The 22,507-nt window shown below is 43.3% G+C and overlaps 1 protein-coding gene across 1 annotated transcript; it reads left to right on the plus strand.

Annotated features, from left to right (window-relative positions):
- The first annotated feature begins 2,285 nt into the window (after positions 1-2,285).
- LOC142301223 (START domain-containing protein 10-like) lies at positions 2,286-21,936 on the plus strand. The gene is made up of 5 exons (XM_075342244.1): positions 2,286-2,433; positions 5,770-5,873; positions 15,777-15,894; positions 18,529-18,581; positions 21,154-21,936. Exons 1-5 carry the CDS (start codon positions 2,286-2,288, stop codon positions 21,382-21,384), a joined length of 654 nt encoding a protein of 217 aa, XP_075198359.1. The 3' UTR covers positions 21,385-21,936.
- Positions 21,937-22,507: the final 571 nt, after the last annotated feature.

Consider the following 22,507-nt stretch of genomic DNA (forward strand, 5'->3'; position numbering starts at 1 on the left):
TCAGACGTTGAACTTGGGATGACAGGTCATCAGGGGTTCTGTGAGGGGCTGCCGGTGCCAGTAGAGCCAGCAGAGGAGGCTTCACAGACACGTGAGAAGTAATGGCCGGCCAGGGTGAGGGTACGGGGTCATTAGCTTCCGATGTTTGCAAAGCTGTAATGGCCCGGTCCTTTAAGACCGCAAAGTGCAAGTCCCGGTGCTCCAAGGCCCACAGCCGTAGCTGTTAACGGTCCTCGGCTGACCCCAGCTTTTGCAGGAACTGCTCCACCAGCATCTTATTACTCTCTGGCTCTGTCATGGAGTCTATCTGCCTCAGGGTGCGCAGGGCAGTTTGTAGTGCAGTGTCTCGGATGCTGTCCTGGGGACACTGCTGGTAATTGTAAAACTGCATCCGTAATTCCGCTTCCGTGCGGGTTTCAAAAGCTACTTGTAGTTTGTCGAAAATGGCAGCTACTGAGGTCCGTCTTCGACGGCCCAGGTTTCTACTTCCTGCTCGGCGGCACCGGTCAGTTGTCCCAACATCACTGAAGCACGCTGCTTGCCAGTCATGGCGTACATATGAAGAACAGTGCAAATTTTCTTTTTGAATACTTGCAGGGCGTCGGGCCGTCCATCATACTGAGGTAACCAGGCAGCGCCAGGCACGTAAGGTAAGGTTATCGGCATAACTTGGGTGACTACCGCTACTGCGACCGGAGCGGGGGCCGCCGCTTCTCAGTCATCCAGTCCCGCTGCGGGTGCCGCCGCTCCAGCAGGGGCTGCTGCTCCACCATCACTCTCGGGCGCCGACATCCTCTGGTTCTTCCCCCTTGGTTTTTCGACAGCAGTCTCACGGGACCCAGTGTCCTTTTCGCTTCCTGTCTGGGGAGTCACCAACTTCCGCCCGCGTTCCCAGGGGGCGGGGTTACAACTTTGCGCCCTTTTCAGGGAAGAAGATGCCGGGCTTGTTGTTTTTCGCGCCCAAAAATGGCGGCAAATTGGCGGCTGTCAAAAAATTTCCATACGGATCACCGTTTATAGTCCAAAACAAAGCACACTTCCACCAGGTAGGTGGATGGGTTACAATCCTGTTCGTGATGCCAGGTTTTGAGGTCTGCCGCCCCCACGTCAGTAGCAGCCGGGCTGCTCTGATCCGGATCCGCAGTGGCTCGAGGGATTTCTGCACACGCGGACACTCAAAAAGGGGACATATTTGTACGGGGATTGCTGTAGATACTTCGTGACGCCACCCACGGTGTGTGGTAAGATACGGTACCACCGCTGCTGTTGGGGAGCACCCGGGAGAAGATGGGATAGCAGCTGGATGTTAACCCCTCCATGGGTAGGGATGGATGCCCCGGGGCTCAGTGTTCAGAACACGGGGGGTGATGTAGGCCGGAGGTGGTGCGCCGGGCCGGACCGGGGAGTGTTGGTGTACTCACTGTGGAAGAATTGCACACAAGTCCGTTGGTAAACCAAGGTGTCAGTGACCAGCTGCTGCATCCGGGTGTACTCGGGTTCCACACCCGGCTGGTGTACCGATGTCCCTTGCTCCGGCAATCTGTAATTTTTCTCACTTTTGAACGACTCTGTCTGGAACAGGAGAAGTCCATTCCCGGTATATTCTGGTTGGGAGATGTGCCCGCGAAAACTGACCCTTGGGACTTCAGTGGGAGCCCGCCTGTGCACGGTTTCCGGACCGGATTTCCGCTATCGGTACCGGCGGGCTCCAACCCTGTTTCGGTCCACTCTGGATCTCCCGCGACCGTATTCCCGTCGCCTTTGAACACGGTCCATTGCTTGCCACCTATCCAGTAGACCAGGGCCACTACCCTGTCTACTCTCCACTAGGCTCAGCTTTCCTCTGACAGTCTGTCACTGTCACTCCTCTCTACTTCAACTCCAAACTCCATCTACTGTGTTCCCGCCCCCGGATCCTCAAGACCCGTAGGTGAGCTCTCCCACCTGCCTGGTCCTGCCCACTGGTGTGTCCTTCTTACCCTGGGGGGGTGGCTAGGATTTTGTGGCTGATGGAACCTTGTGTGGGAAGGTGTTATGTAGGGTGTTGTCTACTTCTGTGACCACCTGGCGGCACCAGGGCGTCACAAATACTTTTTCTAAAGATCCCTTTATCTATGCTAGTGTATACAGTGATGGTTAGGCAGGGATTAGCAATATGCATCCAGAACTGCCCCTGGTTCTGGGTGCATATTGGACCTAACAGGTTCCCTTTAAAATGTAAAAATTATTATATATATTTACACAATTAAGTAATTTTCCTGTTCCTGTGTTCTGTGCTGTTACAGATGCGTATTATCTGCAAAGATGTCCCTGCAGAAGTTCTCTATGATGTGCTGCATGACACCAGCTACCGCAAGAAGTGGGATACGAACATGATTGATACGTATGACATTGGAAGACTCACGGTCAATGCCGATGTGGGGTACTACTCATGTAAGAACTTATTCCAAACTATTCCAAAATCTAATTGCTAATTTGGAGTTGGACCATTTTTAAGAGATTTTATTCTTTGATGAGGACTTTGAAAAAGATGGAAAGTGTATGTAAAAATATGTATTCAAAAGAACATGAGGTTATAAATGCTCATTGAGAACATCCCCAAATAAAACCTTATAACACATACATGTCACAAAACCAGGGGTGAGCTGGGCCAGGGGGAAGAGGGCCAAATGCCCACTGGGCCTCTCCTCCACCAGCTGTGCAGAGCCACTTGTGCCTCCTTCTGCATGCTGCTTGACGGCAGTCACTTTTGCAGACATGGCCAGCTGTGACTGCAAGTACTGACCAGGCCGGGCCGGCACACAAGCAAAACTTAAAGTTCAGTGCTGCCCCGGCCGCATCAGTTTTAGGAGACACAACTGCACAGTGCACTGTGCATGGACATGTCTACTAAAGTCACGGCCGTCACACAGCACGCCCTGCTCTGCTCGCTGCCGACTCCCCCATGTTACAAATACCTCTAATGTGTCGGTGTCAATGTATATAACTGTGTGTGTGTGTGTGTGTGTGTGTGTGTGTGTGTGTGTGTGTGTGTATATATAATCGAAGTACAGTCATGGCCTAAAGTGTTGACACCCTTGAAAATTTTCCAGAAAATGAAGTATTTCTTCCAAAAAATTCATGTGTGCATGTTTGTGTACCAAATGTGTGCTTGCATGTGTGTGTGCTGGATATGTGCGTACCACATGTGTACATGTATGTGTACCATCTGTGTACATATATACACTGTTGTACATGGCTAGGTACTGTATATACAGATGTTTGCGTATGTGAGCAGCCCACCTTGATTTCTGCTGTATTAAGTAAATGCCCTTGTCAATCATTGGTAGTGGCATTTAGATAGGTCAAAGGCCGATACATGCACTCACCAGCCCCTTGTGATTCAGTTGCAGGTTTCTGATGGTTTTTCATGTGTTGCTACCATGTTGGTTCGTCTATGAAGCCTGGCCTGAGGTTGAGTTTCTTGGAAGATGTTTCAAAGTGATGAAACGTTACAGTCCACTCACTTTGTAGTGAGCAGTGACTGTAACTGCTCTTTGCATCGACCCCATGACAGGAAGCGAGTGGCAGCAGGGAGAATGAAAGTTAATTTTCTCCCTGTAGCCAATTTTTCATTAATCCGGCTATTTATCTGCAGATAGACCCTATATCTGCAAATAAATAGCATTTCCCGAGGTGACCAGTTCCTTTTTAAAATGTGTCCAGTACACTTGTAGTATTTCACTCTGACTCTTTACATTGTGTAATGTATGATTAGGATTTGCATGTTTTCACACTCTAATAATATAATAAGCTCAGTTCTGGTACTGTATTTATGTAGTAAGCGTGGTTGTGTTCCCATATCAATGTAGTAGGCTCAGTTCTGGTACTTTTGTAGTAGGATCGGTTTTGTTCCCGTATATTTATGTAGTAAACTTGGTTCTGTTTCTGTATCTATATAGTAAGCTTGGTTTTGTTCCCATATCTATGTAATAGGCTAGTTTTTTTTCCCCGTATGTACTAAGCTTGGTTCTGTTCCTGTATCTATGTAATAGGCTCGGTTATGTCCCCATATCTATGTCTTAGCCACCGTTCTTTTGAAAGCCTTTTACTTCTGCTGCTTTAATGATAATGGCCATAGATAAGCAGGTTAAAGGCGAGTTGTCGCAACTCAAGGACCACTGCTTTGGGATTTCCCCCCCCATGCCAAAATTTGCAAGCCAGCCCCTGAACAAAACATTGGATAAAATAGGCCACATAACTGTATTAAGGGGTTAATATATAAACAACAGTTCTCAGGGAAATCCTGCCCATCACCCTTTATTAAGGGGTTAATATGTACACAAGCTTTAAAACCAATAAATAATCCAATAAATTAATCATGAAAGAAAATGACTCCGTCCTTATTTGACTGGAGACGCGAAATACCTCAATTAAGATAACCACCCATCCGGAGAGCTGGTGTCATATCCCTCTAACAAAGCAATGTGACAAGGAGGAAGGTGGGCAGGGGATCTTCAAGAGGCTTGGTAGGTAAAATAATTCGGCATTGAAGACCCTAGGGGAAGAAATAGTTGAATTGAACAAGGCTTCCAACTACTCCACCAATCCAGGGGTCCAAAATTCAGGTGAGGATACATCACTAGAGATTATGTTCTGGCCAGTAACGAGAAAACCCATCAATTCCATGGCTAGAATGAACCCTTAAAAATCAATCAAAAGCAGAGATAAGAACTGGATAACAGATCAAATCAAGGACTCACAAAAAGAGTATTATAATCTTATGATCCCCTTAGCTTATTGCACAGGGGCAATAAGAATGCTGTATACAAGAGTCCAGGCCGCTCTGTATAACGTAAAAAACACCTGTATAATGCTCACCTAGGGGGCAGTCCAGTTTGATAGGTGTTGCTGCTCTCAGTCTGGCGCTTCCTCTATCTTGTGTGATCGCCATCCTCCTGCTCAGTCCCGTGTGCATCCGGCGTCATTCACACAGTGGCCTCTATTGCGCTCCTGCGCATGCGTACTTTGATCTGCCCGGCCGAGGGCAGAGCAAAATTTTCTAATGTGCAGGCAAGAGTAAAGGTCAGACTGCCCACACATGTGCATTACAGTACTGTGATCTGTCCTCTGTTAGGTAGATCAAAGTGCGCATGCACAGGAGCACAATGGCGACCTTTGTGTGAATGACGCAGGATATGTCTTGCACATGGGGTTGCGCAGGAGGAGACCTGTCAGTCACTGGCAGTGGGTGGAGAGAAGCTGCTGGGGCTCCGCCTGTCCAACTCGTCTTCTGTGCAGCTTAGGCAACATGTATCGTCTGTCAGGTTCCCTTTAGGGTATTAACCCATAGGCTCCTTGTTTGGACAGTAATACAGAGGTAGTTGGGGCGATATCAGATCTGGATATGGCTGAGCAAGTCTAGGAAAACAAGAATTTGCGTCAGAGATGCCATCCTATAAAAGTGGTCCAATTACAGAACTCTTCAGTATTTCCCCTGCTACTACCAATTTTTGTTTATGGATAATTACATAGCTGTGTGCTTGATCTTATGCACAGGTTTGCAATACGTTTGGCTGAAACACCATTACTCAAAAATGATCCGGAATGATACTTTTTAGCCATATCGTGTGTATATTAATAGCATGTGTCTAGGGGTGCATGGAAGAGTTAGTTATACATTCCAGTACATTTGCCTTCCCCTCCTGCAGCTTTGTAATCTGAGTTTTTGTATTTTTATCCATTCTGCCATGTTGCTCTGTTCTGGGATCTTATTTTCCTTCATTACAGGGAAGTGTCCAAGTCCACTTAAGAACAGAGATTTTGTGACCCTGAGGTCCTGGCTGCCGCTTGGCAATGATTACATGATAATCAATTACTCAGTGAAGCACCCGGTAAGCCCTGAATATTGTTTTGAAAAGTTTTACTAATGCCTGGTATTCATATTTGTAATAATTATTATATATATATGTAATAAGATCAGCATAAAGGTGATTGCGAGCTAAGGAGGAGGTGTCACATGGCTCCAAAAAGACGACAGGATTGACTTAGCAAATATCTGTCTCAAGATCAAAAGTTTCCATATGCCAAAACTCCTACTACAGTGCCTATTTTTAATTTTTGACAAAAAAAATATGAACCCCCCCCCCCCCTCCCTAAATTGGAGGTATAATAGGAATATATGAATATATAGAGTGGCTCTAGGAGATGCAGAGGTGGCAGCTGCATCCGGACCCTGGCCCATGGGGGCTTAGAAGGCCACGTAAATACTATAAATTGCACATGGTAGAAGTGAGACCCTTGTTACAGATAAGCTAGAAAAAGCAAGTGTGTGTGTGTGTGTGTGTGTGTGTGTGTGTGTGTGTGTGTGTGTGTGTGTGTATATATGTGTGTACGTATATGTATGTTTGTATGTATTGTATATGTATGTGTATGTATATGTATGTATGTATGTATGTGTATATGTATACATAATAAGTGTAAGTGTGTGTATGTGTATGTATGTATGTGTATATGTATATATATATATATATATATATATGATCCACAAGGTAGAGATGAACAGATCGCACTCCAATGGTCAAATAAAGAATTTCTTTTATTCCACGATCACATCAGGGTACAGGTAGTGAGGGAGGATGAGGGTGTGCCACGTCGGACGACGGCAGCCGTTTCGCAAGTAATCTTGCTTCTACGGGTCCAGTGCATGCAAAGGTGCTGCATCCGCCCTTAAATAACAGGTGAAGCAGATGCAGCGTCCTTGCGTGAGTGTAGTGCCAATTAAAAACATATACCAGCTGTACAAACATCAGATTCACATAGAAACTTATTATATATCAATTCCAGAATGGATTATAAAGTTTCATTATGTACATGGGTAAGGTTAGAGTAAAGAATTGATTTATATACAATGCTCATTATAGTCTATCAAAAGACATCGCAAAATACAATATGCAAAGCAGGCTTAAGGAAGAAAAAAAAAAAAAAAAAAAAAAAAAACCAGCATTATAAGAACACTGACAAGTCATTTTTATCATTAAGGCCAAGGGGACCGAGAGCATTTAAGTCTATAATCAGTCTTGATTCTTTTCTAAGTAAAGAACGGTGCATATCACCACCTGTGGGACAGGAAAACCCCAGGAAAACGCAAGAGCGTCTCCTGGAGGGATTAACACCTCCATGCCATGAACGTGAAACTATGGTGTCAGAGACATTTCTGGACAGTATGGTGTCAGAGACATTTTCTGTAACAAATATGGAAAATATTCCTTCTTGTTCAGTGGATAATATTATGCCATGCTTGCGTAAAATATATAATCTCACCCCACTGTTATTAACACCTGATATGTCATCCGTGTTGGAAAAGGGTCTGAATTACTGTATACCAGAGTCATTTGATGTAACTGATTTTCAGATCGATTTATTTAAAGGCTGTAGGAAATTACATCTAAAAAAATTTTATAGTCAAAAGAAAAGTCAACTTACGTCTGAAATAACTGACTTACAGTGTGAAATAGGCCCGCTTGGCTTTTTTGGTATGAATAATGAATATACCGCTATCGAAAAAGATGCGTCGCTACTCCTAAGCATAGCGGACCCCAGTCACACTGAACTCAGTTTTCCAGGAATTGCAGATATCCAAATGAATCCTGCATCTAGATCTGCGTTTTTTAATAAAGGGATAAAATCCACCTTTTGCCCCCCACTTACTCCCGGAAACAATATAGACTTGTTTCAGGAGTTGGTAATAAAAGATATACAAGCTCTAAAATACCCTTCTCCTCTCCAGAATCTCACCCAGGGAGAAGCCACGGCACTTAAAATCCTGCAGTCACAAAAAGATATTATCATTCGCAGAGCGGACAAAGGGGGCGCCACTGTTCTATTAACAAAAGAAGCCTATGTATATGAGGCCAATAGGCAACTTCAAGATACAAGAGTATACCAGAAATTATCTAATGATCCAACTGGGTCTTTTGTCAAAAAACTTAGAAGCCTTCTACATAAATATGTAAGTTTAGGCACTATATCTAAAAAAACTGCTGAAAAATGACTTCCTCTTTTTCCGAAAAAACCTTATTGGTATTATTTGCCAAAGATTCATAAGAACAGTGCCTCCCCCCCTGGCCGCCCTATTGTGGCAGGAATAGGTTCAGTAACAGAACCTTTGTCTCACTACCTAGAATGGTTACTTAAACCATTACTGACTCGCATCCCCTCGTTCTTAAAAGACACAGGAGATCTAATTAAAATGCTTGATAATTTTCAATGGCAGAAAGGTTTCTCCCTTGCCTCTTTGGACATTGAGAGTCTGTACACCCGAATCCCACAGGATCAGGGTGTGCAGACTATCAAGAGAGTCCTGATGAATTTTGATCAGAATCCAATGCTAGTGGACTTCATTACAGAGGCTTTGGATTTTGTTCTGCACCATAATGCATTTAAATTTGACGATCAATGGTACTTACAATGCGGGGGTACCGCGATGGGTACCCCCGCAGCATGTACTTTTGCAAATCTTTATCTGGCAGCATTTGAAGAAGATTTTATTTATAGTTCTAAAAATCCATATCTGAAACATATTAAAAAATATGCCAGATATATGGACGATGGCTTCTTCGTATGGGATGGCTCTGCACAAGATTTTGATAATTTTGTGTTATATCTAAATAATAACAATTCCTATAACATGTATTTCACGCATATTTTTGGTAATCAAAAACTAGATTTTTTGGATGTTACACTCAATATATCGGATGGTATTATTGACAGACAGGTATATAGAAAACCTACTGCAGTGAACAATCTGCTTCATTTTAATAGTGCGCATCCCTCCCATACGAAGAAAGCCCTTCCATATGGACAATTTTTGCGCCTAAAAAGAGTGCACAACAATCCTGAGACCTTTCTGCATCAAGCGTTAGATCTAAAAAAACGTCTATTAGAACGAGGATATCCGATATCAGTCATCAATTCTGCCCTTGACAAATCTTTGAATCATGATCCCAAGAATAAAAATAAGAATAAAAATAAAGAACCTAACAATAAAAGTGAGAATAAAAACAAAAACATAGATACCATCTTGAAAGAAACGAAAACTGAAAGTATAAATAGATGCGTTTTTAATTTTAAATTTAATTCTATGTATGATGCAATAAAATCAAGCATCAAAAAACACTGGCATTTAATTAATAAAGATAAGGATCTTTGTGAAATGGCAAATGAGGGACCTTTGATTTCATATAGGAGGTGTAAAAACATAGGAGATATCCTTGTTAATAATCGTATTACTACCCCTAAACTAGGTACGTGGTTGGATCGAAATAAAATCAAGGGAAACTATAGGTGCGGTGGCTGCCCCTTTTGTGAATATCACTGTATAGGAGACACTTTAAAAATTGGTACAGAGCTATTTAAAATAAAAGATCTGATTACTTGCAAATCTAACTACTTGGTATATGTTATTTTTTGTCCTTGCCAAAGATACTATATAGGTAAAACAATTCGGCCTTTATATGTTCGTTTTCGGGAGCATTTTAAGTCTATAACCTCTGGGATAGGTTCTCCACGTTTAATTGCCCATATGCAGGAATATCATGGAGGTAATCCACGCCTTTTAAAATTTGCAGGCATAATAAAAATTAATCCCTGTCCCACAGGTGGTGATATGCACCGTTCTTTACTTAGAAAAGAATCAAGACTGATTATAGACTTAAATGCTCTCGGTCCCCTTGGCCTTAATGATAAAAATGACTTGTCAGTGTTCTTATAATGCTGGTTTTTTTTTTTTTTTTTTTTTTTTTTCTTCCTTAAGCCTGCTTTGCATATTGTATTTTGCGATGTCTTTTGATAGACTATAATGAGCATTGTATATAAATCAATTCTTTACTCTAACCTTACCCATGTACATAATGAAACTTTATAATCCATTCTGGAATTGATATATAATAAGTTTCTATGTGAATCTGATGTTTGTACAGCTGGTATATGTTTTTAATTGGCACTACACTCACGCAAGGACGCTGCATCTGCTTCACCTGTTATTTAAGGGCGGATGCAGCACCTTTGCATGCACTGGACCCGTAGAAGCAAGGTTACTTGCGAAACGGCTGCCGTCGTCCGACGTGGCACACCCTCATCCTCCCTCACTACCTGTACCCTGATGTGATCGTGGAATAAAAGAAATTCTTTATTTGACCATTGGAGTGCGACCTGTTCATCTCTACCTTGTGGATCTTGTATCGTCTTTGCTTTGGGACACGCACCCAGGTCTCCACCTGCACAGAAGCGCAGCTTTGTCAGCCTCAAAGGGGATCAGCGGTGCCCGGTATCCTCCACCCAGCTTTATATATATATATATATATATATATATATATATATATATATATATATATATATATATATATATATATATATATATATATATATATATATATATATATATATATATATATATATATATATATATATATATATATATATATATATATATATATATATATATATATATATATATATATATATATATATATATATATATATATATATATATATATACATACACTTATTATGTATACATATACACATACATACATACATACATATTATATACACACACACTATTATATATATATATATATATATATATATATAATAGTGTGTGTGTATATAATATGTATGTATGTGTGTGTGTGTGTGTGTGTGTGTGTGTGTATCTACATATATATATATATATATATATATATATATATATATATATATATATATATCTCAGACCAAAAGAATGGACACACCTTCTCATCTCTACAAAAGCTGAGGAGACTTTGTGCAGCAGGCCTTCATGGTAAAATAGCTGCTAGGAAACCACTGCTAAGGACAGGCAACAAGCAGAAGAGACTTGTTTGGGCTAAAGAACACAAGGAAGGGACATTAGACCATTGGAAATCTGTGCTTTGGTCTGATGAGTCCAAATTTGAGGTCTTTGGATCCAACCACCGTGTCTTTGTAGAAAAGGTGAACGGATGGACTCTGCATCCCTGGTTCCCACCATGAAGCATGGAGGAGGAGGTGTGATGGTGTGGGGGTGCTTTGCTGGTGACACTGTTGGGAATTTATTCAAAACTGAAAGCATACAGAACCAGCATGGCTACCACAGCATCTTGCAGCGGCGTGCTATTCCATCCGGTTTGCGTTTAGTTGGACCATCATTTATTTTTCAACAGGACAATGACCCCAAACACACCTCCAGGCTGTGTAAGGGCCATTTGACTAAGAAGGAGAGTGATGGGGTGCTACGCAGATGACCTGGCCTCCACAGTCACCAGACCTGAACCCAATAGAGATGGTTTGGGGTGAGCTGGACTGCAGAGTGAAGGCAAAAGGGCCAACAAGTGCTAAGCATCTCTGGGAACTCCTTAAAGGACTGTTGGAAGACCATATTCGGTGACTACCTCTTGAAGCTCATCAAGAGAATGCCAAGAGTGTGCAAAGCAGTAATCAAAGCAAAAGGTGGCTACTTTGAAGAACCTAGAATATAAGACATATTTTCAGTTGTTTCACACTGTTTTAAGCATTTCATTCCACATGTTTTAATTCATAGTTTTGATGCCTTCATCAGAGTCCTGAAAATAAAGAAAACTCTTTGAATGAGAAGGCGTGTCCAAACATTTGGTGTGTGTGTGTGTGTGTGTGTGTGTGTGTGTGTATATATATATATATATATAATGTATATGTGTGTATATACATATATATAATTACAGTTCAAAAAGCTGGAGTCACCCAGACCATTTTGTTTTTTCCATGAAAAATCATACTTTTATTTATCAAATGAGCTGCATAATGAATAGAAAATATGATCCAGACATTGACGAGGTTAGAAATAATGATTTTTACTTGAAATAATAGTTTTCTCCTTCACACTTTGCTTTCGTCACAGAATGCTCCTTTGCAGCAATTCCAGCTTTGCAGAGCTTTGGCATTCTAGCTAGTAATTTGCGGAAGTAATCTGGAGATATTTCACCCCATGCTTCCAGAAGCCCCCCCACAAGTTGGATTGGCTTGATGGGCACTTTTTGCATACCATATGGTCAAGCTGCTCTCACAAAAGCTTAGTAGGGTTGAGATCTGGTGACTAGGCTGGCCACTCCATTACAGATAGAAAACCAGCTGCCTACTTCTTCCCTAAATAGTTCATGCATAATTTGGAGGTGTGCTTTGGGTCATTGTCCTGTTGTAGGATGAAATTGGTTCCAATCAAGCGCTGTCCACAGGGTATGGCATGGTGTTGCAAAATTGAGTGATAGCCTTCCTTGTTCAAAATCTTTTACCTTGTACAAATCTCCCACGTTACCAGCACCAAAGCAACCCCAGACCATCACATTACCTCCACTATGATTGACAGATGGCGTCAGGCACTCTTCCAGCATCTTTTCAATTGTTCTGTCTCTCACAAATGTTCTTCTGTTTGATCCAAACACTTCAAACTTCGATTCGTCTGTCCATAACACTTTTTTCCAATCTTCCTCTGTCTACTGTCTGTTCTTTTGCCCATATTAATCTTTTCCTTTTATTATCCAGTCTCAGATATGGCTTTTTCTTTACCACTCTGCCCTGAAGGCCAGGATCCCGGAGTCTCCTCTTCACTGTAGACCTTGGCACTAGCGTTTTGCGGGTACTATTTAATGAAGCTGCCAGTTGAGGACCTGTGAGGCGTCGATTTATCAAACTAGAGACTACAGTGCACTTGTCTTGTTGCTCAGTTGTGCAGCGCGGCCTCCCACTTCTTGTTCTACTCTGGTTAGAGCCTGTTTGTACTCTCCTTCTCTTCTGAAGGTAGTAATACACACTGTTGTAGGAAATCTTCAGTTTCTTGGCAATTTCTCGCATGGAATATCCTTCGTTTCTAAGAACAAGAATAGACTGTCGAGTTTCACATGAAAGTTCTCTTTTTCTGGCCATTTTGAGAGTTTAATGGAACCAACAAATGTAATGTTCCAGTTTCTGAACTAACTCAAAGGACGGTCAGTTTTATAACTGCTTTAATCAGCAAAACTGTTTTCAGCTGTGCTAACATACACAAGGGTTTTCAAAGGATTTCTAAACATCCATTAGCCTTCTAAAACAGTTAGCAAACACAATGTACCATTAGAACACTGGAGTGGTGGTTGTTGGAAGTAGGCCTCTATACACCTATGTAGATATTGCATTAAAAACCAGACGTTTGCAGCTAGAATAGTCATTTACCACATTAACAACGTATAGAGTGTATTTCTGTTTAATAGCTTCATTGAAAAAAAATGTGCTTTTCTTTAAAAAATTAGGGATTAGCTGCCGCTGCTGTCGCTGTCCTCCAGGGCGGATGGTAATAGCAGCAAAGATGGTGTCACTCCCCACAGGTGGAGCGGGCCCCGTAGAGGATGATGGGGGGGGGAGTAGCAATAGCGGGCGCCTAGGCACGGGGCAGCAGTGCCGGCAAGAACAGACGGACACAGTCTCTGCGGGTTCAAGGTGTCTTTACTCACAGTTCTTTAAGTAGCCAGGTTGCTGCCACAGTAGAACCAGTCACCACTGTGTTGGATCCCGTCAAACTCAGATCTCTTTGGAGTTCAGTCCAGTGTGGTGGTCGGTGAGCCCCTTCCTCCTAGCGCCGTGTAAGTTGGATGCCTGTGGCTTAAAGCTACTTGGGGACTCCAGTCCATCCCAAGTAAAAACTCTTGTCCTGTCTGCAGGTGCCACGGCTCTGCAATGTGGCCTTACTTTGATCTAGGCCCCGGATCCTATATGGCATTGTGCGTTCATGCTCTGTGTTGGCCAAGGGAGACCTGCAATCTCCCCGTCCTGACAGATTGTGGAAATCCAACTTGGATAACGATCTTCCCTAGAGTCCTGCACCCTGTATGGCGCCGGTCCCAAGTGAGCAATGAAGCTCTCCCCTCGGCAATCGTATGAACTCCTGTGTCCCACCAGAGCCACCGGTGAGACCGTCTGCTCCTTTCCTCTCCTGCTGGAAAACTCTCCAACTGTTGTGTTGGCTCCTGACTCCCCCTGGTGGCTGCTTCTCCCCTGGTCCCTGTCACTAGTGGGTGGCTGCCCCCCATGTTTGGAGACAGCCTTAGGACATTACCCTAGCCCAGTCACCAGTGTGGAGGACAACCTGGTTTTGTGTTTGAGTTGTGTAAGCGGTATAACAGTTACCGACCTCCTCTGGATCCGGGTTAAGCACTGCACCTTAAGTGAGGTGCAGTACCCTGTGGCGACTGAAGCCCCAGGGGTTCCACAGGTGCAGATACCCTGATTTCAGTGAGGTGGCTTACTAGGCTGTGTTTAGCTGTTTCAACAAAATTTATCAGCAGCAGATTATCACTACAGGGCTAGGTGTCTTGTGCCACCTTGTCCAATCACACACCCCATTGACTGATTTAGCATTAGTGATGGGTGAACGTGCTCATTATTCGATCGAGCGTTATGTGCTCGGATACTCGCAGAGCTCGGCCGATATTATGTTCCCAGATGTGTCGTAGGTGAAACAATGAGCACAAAGCACAGTCTTGCGTCACTGCATGATGGGAGCCATTCACAGTCTCTGAATGGCTCTCCCAGGGAATAAAACAAGTTTCTGTAGTGTGACCCAAAAAAAAACAAAAAAAAAACATGCCCTCCCTCTCATTGGAAATGCTCGGTCTATGGCTGACTGAATGTGGGCAGAGCCAAGAACAGGCCAATCATTGACTTTCCATAATGCTCGTTACTTGCGTCGGGCTCCTCTGAGTGTCTGACCAACTCAAATCAAGTAACATGCATTTTTAATGCTTGCCAACACTAATTGGCAAATTTCTGTGCACACTTTATATTGACAGAAAGTTGACAATCGGTGGTGTGGGCGGAGTTACACACAGCTCAGCGTTCTGAGCTCTGCTAGATCTGCGGCAGAGAAAACTGTGATTCTATCATCGCTGCTGCCCCCTGAAAATGAAGTGACACATTGCTGGAATCAGGGTCTCTGTCCCTACATCATGCTGCTGTCAGATTACATAGCAAAACCTGCTAATAAAAGGATCTTTCACTTATTCTAAACATGGATTGTATTGTTATATTGTTGTATTGTTGGTATATATTGCACTGTTCTAATGAAATATCCCTCCCTCTACTCTGTATATAACTCTATTCTTCTTATTTCATGCTCCTCAGCTCTTCTTTGTCCATCTAATTTCTCCAGGCCACACCCAGCTGGTTAAAAAGCCTAGATTTACACTGTGAAGAAATATATGGGAATATCTCAGGAATTAAGAGCGGGAACACAAGAAAAATATCAAATTAAGGAGGACTGTGGCATTTATTAATACTATGTAAAAAAAAAAAAAATTCTGGCATGTGAACGTTTTTTTTAAAAGCGAATCTGTCACCATGTTTTTTCTCCCCCATCTGAGAGCAGCATAATCTAGAGACAGAGACCCTGATTCCAGCGATGTGTTCCTTACTGAGCTGTTTGCTGTCATTTTGATAAAATCACTGTTTTTCCTGCTGCAGATCTAGCAGTTATACAGAGCTCGTGAATATGCTGGACTACCTGCAGTACGCTAAGTAGTCCTGTAATGATAATCTCCTGCTGATTAAACAGTGATTTTTATCAAAACTACACTAAGCAGCCCAGTAAGTCACACATTGCTGGAATCAGGATCTCTGCCGCTACATCATGATACTCTCAGATTAGGTGGCAAAAACCTGGAAACAGATTCCCTTTAAAATGGTGAGCGCTGTACATGCTCTACTTTTTCACAATTGCTTCTTTTCCATTACAGAAACATCCTCCTAGAAAAGACTTTGTCAGAGCAGTTTCCCTGCAGACGGGATATTTAATTAAAGCCAATGGAGACAATAGCTGTGTTCTTTACTACCTTACACAAGTTGACCCGAAAGGTAAAGTAACAATGTGTCATTTCATGGCTCCCTATCAGTTCTTAGAATTTTCAATCTTGTAAAATCAGTATGTTTGCATTGATAAATAATATTCAGATTCTCACTGACATGATAAATTGACTGGACTGTAAATCTGAGTATCGAGGGTGTGTGAGACTACCTGAACCAATACTTTTACTCCATCCTGATGATGTTCATGTTGTATCTGTGAAGTCTCAAAGGGGAGAATGTAAGGATTGTGAGTGCACCTACAATCTGCATGAATTAAAGGGACTTTCAAATTTACCAAAAGTGGATCCTAAATGCTTTTATATACATCACATAATAAATACAGCACATACTCACCCTCCTCTGGTTCACATCTCGCTCTCCGCTGCTGCTAGGGGCTCTGCATTTTGGATGCAGCTGTAACATCATCTCAGGAGGTTAAATCACCGCTGAAGACAATCACTGACCTCAGCGGCTCATTCCGGCTACATTAGATGCAGCAGTAATCCGCACTGTCGATGTGACGTCACCATCCGAAAGACTAAAGGGTACTTTACACACTGCGATATCGGTAATGATATATCGTTGGGGTCACGTCGTTAGTGACGCACATCCGGCGCAGTTACCGACATCGCAGCGTGTGACACCAATGAGCGACGATCAACGAGCACAAAAACGTGAAAAATCGTTGCTCGTTGACACGTCGCTCATTTCCTTAATATCGTTGCTGCTGCAGGTACGATGTTGTTAGTCGTTCCTGCGGCAGCACACATCGCTGTGTGTAAAGCCGCAGCAGCGACGAACATTTCCTTACCTGCCTTCACTGGCAATGCGGAAGGAAGGAGGTGGGCGGGATGTTTACGTCCCGCTTATCTCCGTCCCTCCGCTTCTATTGGACGCCTGCCATGTGACGTCGCTGTGACGTCGCACGAACCGCTCCCTTAGAAAGGAGGCGGTTCGCCGACCAGAACGACGTCGCAGGGCAGGTAAGTCCGTGTGACGGGGGTAAGCGAGGTTGTGCACCACGGGCAGCAATTTGCCCGTGTCGCACAACCGACAGGGGCAGGTACACTTGCTAGCGATATCTATACCGTTATCGCAGCGTGTAAAGTACCCTTAAGACTAGAGCAGAGGCTGACTGGGGGAGGGGGAGCAACTTTTATTACGTTGCATATATAAAAGCGCTTGGGATCCACTTTTCTTAAAATAGAAAACCCCTTTAAATAATATATGCCAATGCAGGTTTTAGTGCACGCCATATTTACAGGAAAAAAACAATGACTTTTTATTTCTCGCTCAATCTTTCGATAGAAGGCCCGGTTAGTCAGGAAGAGGGTCGCCACCATTGATCCAATAGAGTTGCAGTGGAACCTTGTATTCCGAGCATAATTGGTTCCGGGACTGTGCTCTTAAACCAAGTTACTCTTATATCAAAGCAAATTTTCCCATAGGAAATAATTGAAAAGCAGACAATTCGTTCCACAACCCAAAAATATTTACTGTGTTTATACAAACTTATTACAGTAATACAAAACAATGTCCTGTATTCATATAAAATTATTTCAGTACACTAATACAAAATACTGTACAGTAAAAAACATAACTAAACTGCACATTAGCTTACAATAACATTGTTTGTGTGCGAGAGGTACAGTATAAGCAATGTGCTGCACTGGTTAGCAGAACAAAAGTACAATAGTATATCCACAAATGCAAATTGGTAGATATGCTGTATATATACTGTACAATGGTATACTGTATACAGTACATATGTACAGAAAGTTACCTCCAGAGCGGGTCACAGCGCGGTGAAAGGTGGACACGGTGGGAATTTGCTCTTGTTGCAAAGCATTGCTCTTAAACCAAGTTACACATTTTTAATAATCTTTGCTTGTCTTGGAAAACGCTCTCAAGCCAAGTTACTCTTAAACCAAGGTTCCAATGTACTGTCTATTACCCCAGAAATTGACATAAATTGATGTGCAGCTCTCGGCAGGTATAGAATCCAATTTTAGCTATAAAAGGTATAACTAATTTTGGAATAATGTGATGCTTTTGGCAATATATTGAGTGGATTTCAATTCTGGCGCACAGACAACGTAAGGTATGTAGGCGATGAGGAAGCTACAGCTGTCAGAGCACGGTGAGAGTTGTAGTTACACAACTGGAATGCTGGAGGTATATAGAAGCGCACACCTATCCTCTATTAAAGGGTGGCTGCATAGAATTATACTGACACATAGATTATATAATGTGACAGTCACATGTTACATGTAGTGCACCACGCTATTAACGTCAATATTATTAGTCATTCATTCTGTACCAATCACAATAGTAACACCTCTTACACCTCCAACATCAAAAAAAATAGTGATAAATACTACTATTTTGGCCCCCATGTAAATCTTGAGCAAAGTACACTCATTGAGTATAGTTATTTTTAAATTCTCCAGATAGAATGCAGTGAGGCTATTTGTCCACTAGGTGGTACTGTTTATTTAAAGGAAAAAGTCCCTATAGGCGGTAAACATTTTGACTTAGTCAATCTGAGTATTTTACAGTATAATAATGTTACGATTCAAAATGCCGGACCTCATCCCATTTTTACAGTTCTGCTGTTAATGTGTATTTTTTTTATTATTGAAGGATCATTACCAAAGTGGGTGGTGAATAAAGTTTCTCAATTTGTGGCTCCAAAGGTAAGAAGTCCTTCATGATGTTTTATAGTAATTAAGGTATAAGATCAAGCCAAGGATGTATTGATCAATAAGTGTAGTCATTGGGAAGTATATAGAATCTACTGTCTTGTTGCAGAAATAACCTGCCATGGTTCTGATTTGCAGTGCTCTGCGATCATGCTCTATTGTGGTGTTGTGCTCTGCTGGATGGGTTGTCTCCCGTCCTTGGGTCCTGCGTCGATGCTGGGAGGGGGCTGTTCTCAGGCGCATCATTCCGGGCAATTGCTCTGCTTCATTAGGGAGCAACCTCACCCGGAACGCCGCCAGTTGTAGTTCTTCTAGCTACTAGTGCTTCTAGCTCCCGTAAGTGTACTGTTCTGATCTTGTCTCTCAACCTCGGACCTTGGTTACCCTTCTTTGCCTGTACCCCTTACTCTGACGTTACCCCCTGGCTCCAGACCTCCGGCTCGTACCCTGACTTCAGCTCCGCTTTCTCCCTGTGTTCCATATGTGACTTCCTGGCTTCTGACCTTCGGCTCTTACCCTGACCTTGGCTACACTTTTTCCCTGTGTTCCATACGTGACCTCCTGGCTTCTAACCCCCGGCTTGTTTGACTCCTTCTCTACTAGGTGTATCTAGTGACACCTAGTGATTGAGCATCAATGACCATAAGTAATCCCCAAACTTTAGCTTTTAGGTGGCTGTATAAACAGAGGTCTTACTTAGCGAAGTAATTAGGACTTTTGGAAATGTAGAGGTGCCACTTTGGGCTCACCCACTAATTGGCTGGGTACCGCGGAAAGTACCGCGTATATAAATACAAATGGCAGTCTGCCACTGCAGCACCGTACCAGACTGTCTCTAGCAAACTGTTAATAGTCCCATAGACTATGAATACAGTAGCAGTTGAAAATGAGCACCTCAGCTCCATCAGACCCCATTCTTTAAAGCAGATGACTTAGTATTAAGACACCCATAATATTATGTGTGCAGAACACAATGGCCCTGATTTATCAAGAGAAGTGTTTCTCATGCTGGTCTTAATGAGGGCTGTGTTAGGGAGGCACACTCCTCTTAAATGGAATATGTCAAATGATTTTCTAGTACATTACTTATGTTATCTTTAAATAGGGCTTAAGGAGACCTTTCAGGATAAGTAAGTTTTATTGCTCTACCTTATCCTGTTATCTTGTTGTAAGAGCCTTAAGGCCCCGTCACACTAAGCAACATCGCTAGCAACATCGCTGCTAACGAACAACTTTTGTGACGTTGCTAGCGATGTTGCTGTGTGTGACATCCAGCAACAACCTGGCCCCTGCTGTGAGGTCGTTGGTTGTTGCTGAATGTCCTGGGCCATTTTTTAGTTGTTGCTGTCCCGCTGTGAAGCACAGATCGCTGTGTGTGACAGCGAGACAGCAACAACTAAATGTGCAGGCAGCAGGAGCCGGCTTCTACGGAAGCTGGTAACCAATGTAAACATTGGGTAACCAAGAAGCCCTGTCCTTGGTTACCCGATATTTACCTTTGTTACCAGCCTCCGCCGCTCTCACTGTCAGTGCCGGCTCCTGCTCTGTGCACATGTAGCTGCAGGACACATCGGGTTAATTAACCCGATGTGTGCTGTAGCTAGGAGAGCAGGGAGCCAGCGCTAAGCGGTGTGCGCTGCTCCCTGCTCTCTGCACGTGTAGCTGCGTGAGCTGGTAACCAAGATAAATATCGGGTTGGTTACCCGATATTTACCTTAGTTACCAAGCGCAGCATCTTCCACGTGGCGCTGGGGGCTGGTCACTGGTTGCTGGTGAGCTCACCAGCAACTCGTGTAGCCACGCTCCAGCGATCCCTGCCAGGTCAGGTTGCTGGTGGGATCGCTGGAGCGTCGCAGTGTGACATCTCACCAGCAACCTCCTAGCAACTTACCAGCGATCCCTATTGTTGTTGGGATCGCTGGTAAGTTGTTTAGTGTGACTGGACCTTTAGAATTCAATGTCTCCTGCATGCAAGTCAATCTACATCACCTATCCTATGAGGCCCGGCCCTGCTTGCAGAGGGCCTAACATCCAGGCTGCCACCAACTCAGCCCCAGTAGCAAGGACTGTGCAGCGGCAGCTCCATCCACATAGCCGCAAACCGCAAGTGGCGTCACGTATAAACGTTCATTTAAACTCCCATGTAAATATAACCCCTTTTTAAAAGCACCCAGGGCACGGAACCACGCAACGGCCACCAAGTGACATTTCCCCAGTTATACATCGCCCAGGAACGAGTACCCCATAACCTTGGGCGACACACAACCCCCAACTTCTTGCTATCTTAAACACATAAAGAAGGGAGAGCCGAAAGAGCTGTCAGAACCTTGACCGATTTGTATCAGTTTTGCAAAAGCACTCAGCTGGATAAAGCCAGTGGTAAAATGGAAGAAAATGGAACATTTTTAGAAAGCTGCTTAACTTTGCATTTAGGAAGCAAATGGACAGTAATAAAAAGTACCGTATGAAAGTGTACATGGCCTTTGCATTTATATGGTGTTTTGCCACCGCATGATAATGAAGTGTAAAATTTCTATTTTTATATAATATTCCTGATTCTGTACAGGCAATGAAAAAGATTTACAAGGCCGGTGTAAAGTATCCTGAATGGAAGAGAAAGCACGACCCTCATTTCAAGCCTTGGGTGTATCCGGAGCAGAACACACTCCCTACTGTGAATCTGGAAGATTTGGCGATCCAACGGGCGGATGAGCTGGAAAACATAGATGAAAGCGGAGTGTCTGAAGAGCGGACGCACATCAGCGACGATGAAGATGGCCTCACCAAGGATTCGTAGGCACTTTTAGTATTGATCTAAACAATAGGATGGTTTTCTAATTCTTGTGTTTAGCTACAAAATATAGTCCAGTACTTACAATTAACCCTTGATGACTTTCAGTCCTTCTCATTTTTACAATCTACTGATTGCAATAGGCCCAATTTCTTAAAGCTTTTATGCCAGAATTGTGGTGTAAAAAGCTCTGAAAAGTCGCAAAATTTTGGCATAATGCAATACTGCGCTAACATTTTTCAGCTTCTGGTTCTCTCATACCGTTTTTTGCTTAGCTCTGACAGTGGGTGGAGCTGGGGTGGCCAGGGGGCGGGGCATGATAAGCTGAGGTGATCCTTACACCACAAATCTTACTCCAGTTGTAGACTGGAGTAAGTTTTGAGGTGAGGAGTTCACAAAGGGGCACGCCATTTCTCAGACACCCCTGATTCCTTAAGGCCGGTTTCACACATCCGGCTTTTTGCCGGTTTGCCGGATCTGGCGCTCTCCCGTACAGACAATACAGTACAGTGACAGCGCTGTAACTTCCGGGTCACATGCGCCGGTCACATGACAGCACGTGACCGGCGCTTGTTGCGCTGTCACTGTACTGTAGTCACTGTATGGGAGAGCGCCGGATCCGGCAAACCGGCAAAAAGCCGGATGTGTGAAACCGGCCTAAGAGGTGTGCGCCTCACTCCTCCTCAACAGACCGGCATTAAAAGCATCAGTCTTGATACATTTGGCCAAACACTTTAAAGGATAGTCCATATTGATATGCCCAATGTTTGAAGACCATTTTTTTTTCTTTGAGATTTGCCTGGTTAAGTTTTCACGGACATTTAACTTGTGACCACTAGGAATGATCGAATACCTCAAATTTTCGGCTTCGCGAATATTTGACAAATAAGTTGCCGCTATTCCACTATTCGCGAATATTTGATGCGCAATGTAAGTCTATGGGACACCCGAATAACAACTATTCGGAACTATTCGGGCTTCCCATAGACTTACATTGCACATCGAATATTCGCATAGTGGCGACCTATTCGTTGGATATTCGCGAAGCTGAATATTTGAGGTATTCAATCATCCCTAGTGACCACTCCACTTCATGGAGGACCTATCACTTGCCATAAATGTTTTTTTA

Source organism: Anomaloglossus baeobatrachus, chromosome 4, assembly GCF_048569485.1.
Source record: "Anomaloglossus baeobatrachus isolate aAnoBae1 chromosome 4, aAnoBae1.hap1, whole genome shotgun sequence".
In the NCBI taxonomy this organism is placed as follows: Eukaryota; Metazoa; Chordata; class Amphibia; order Anura; family Aromobatidae; genus Anomaloglossus; species Anomaloglossus baeobatrachus.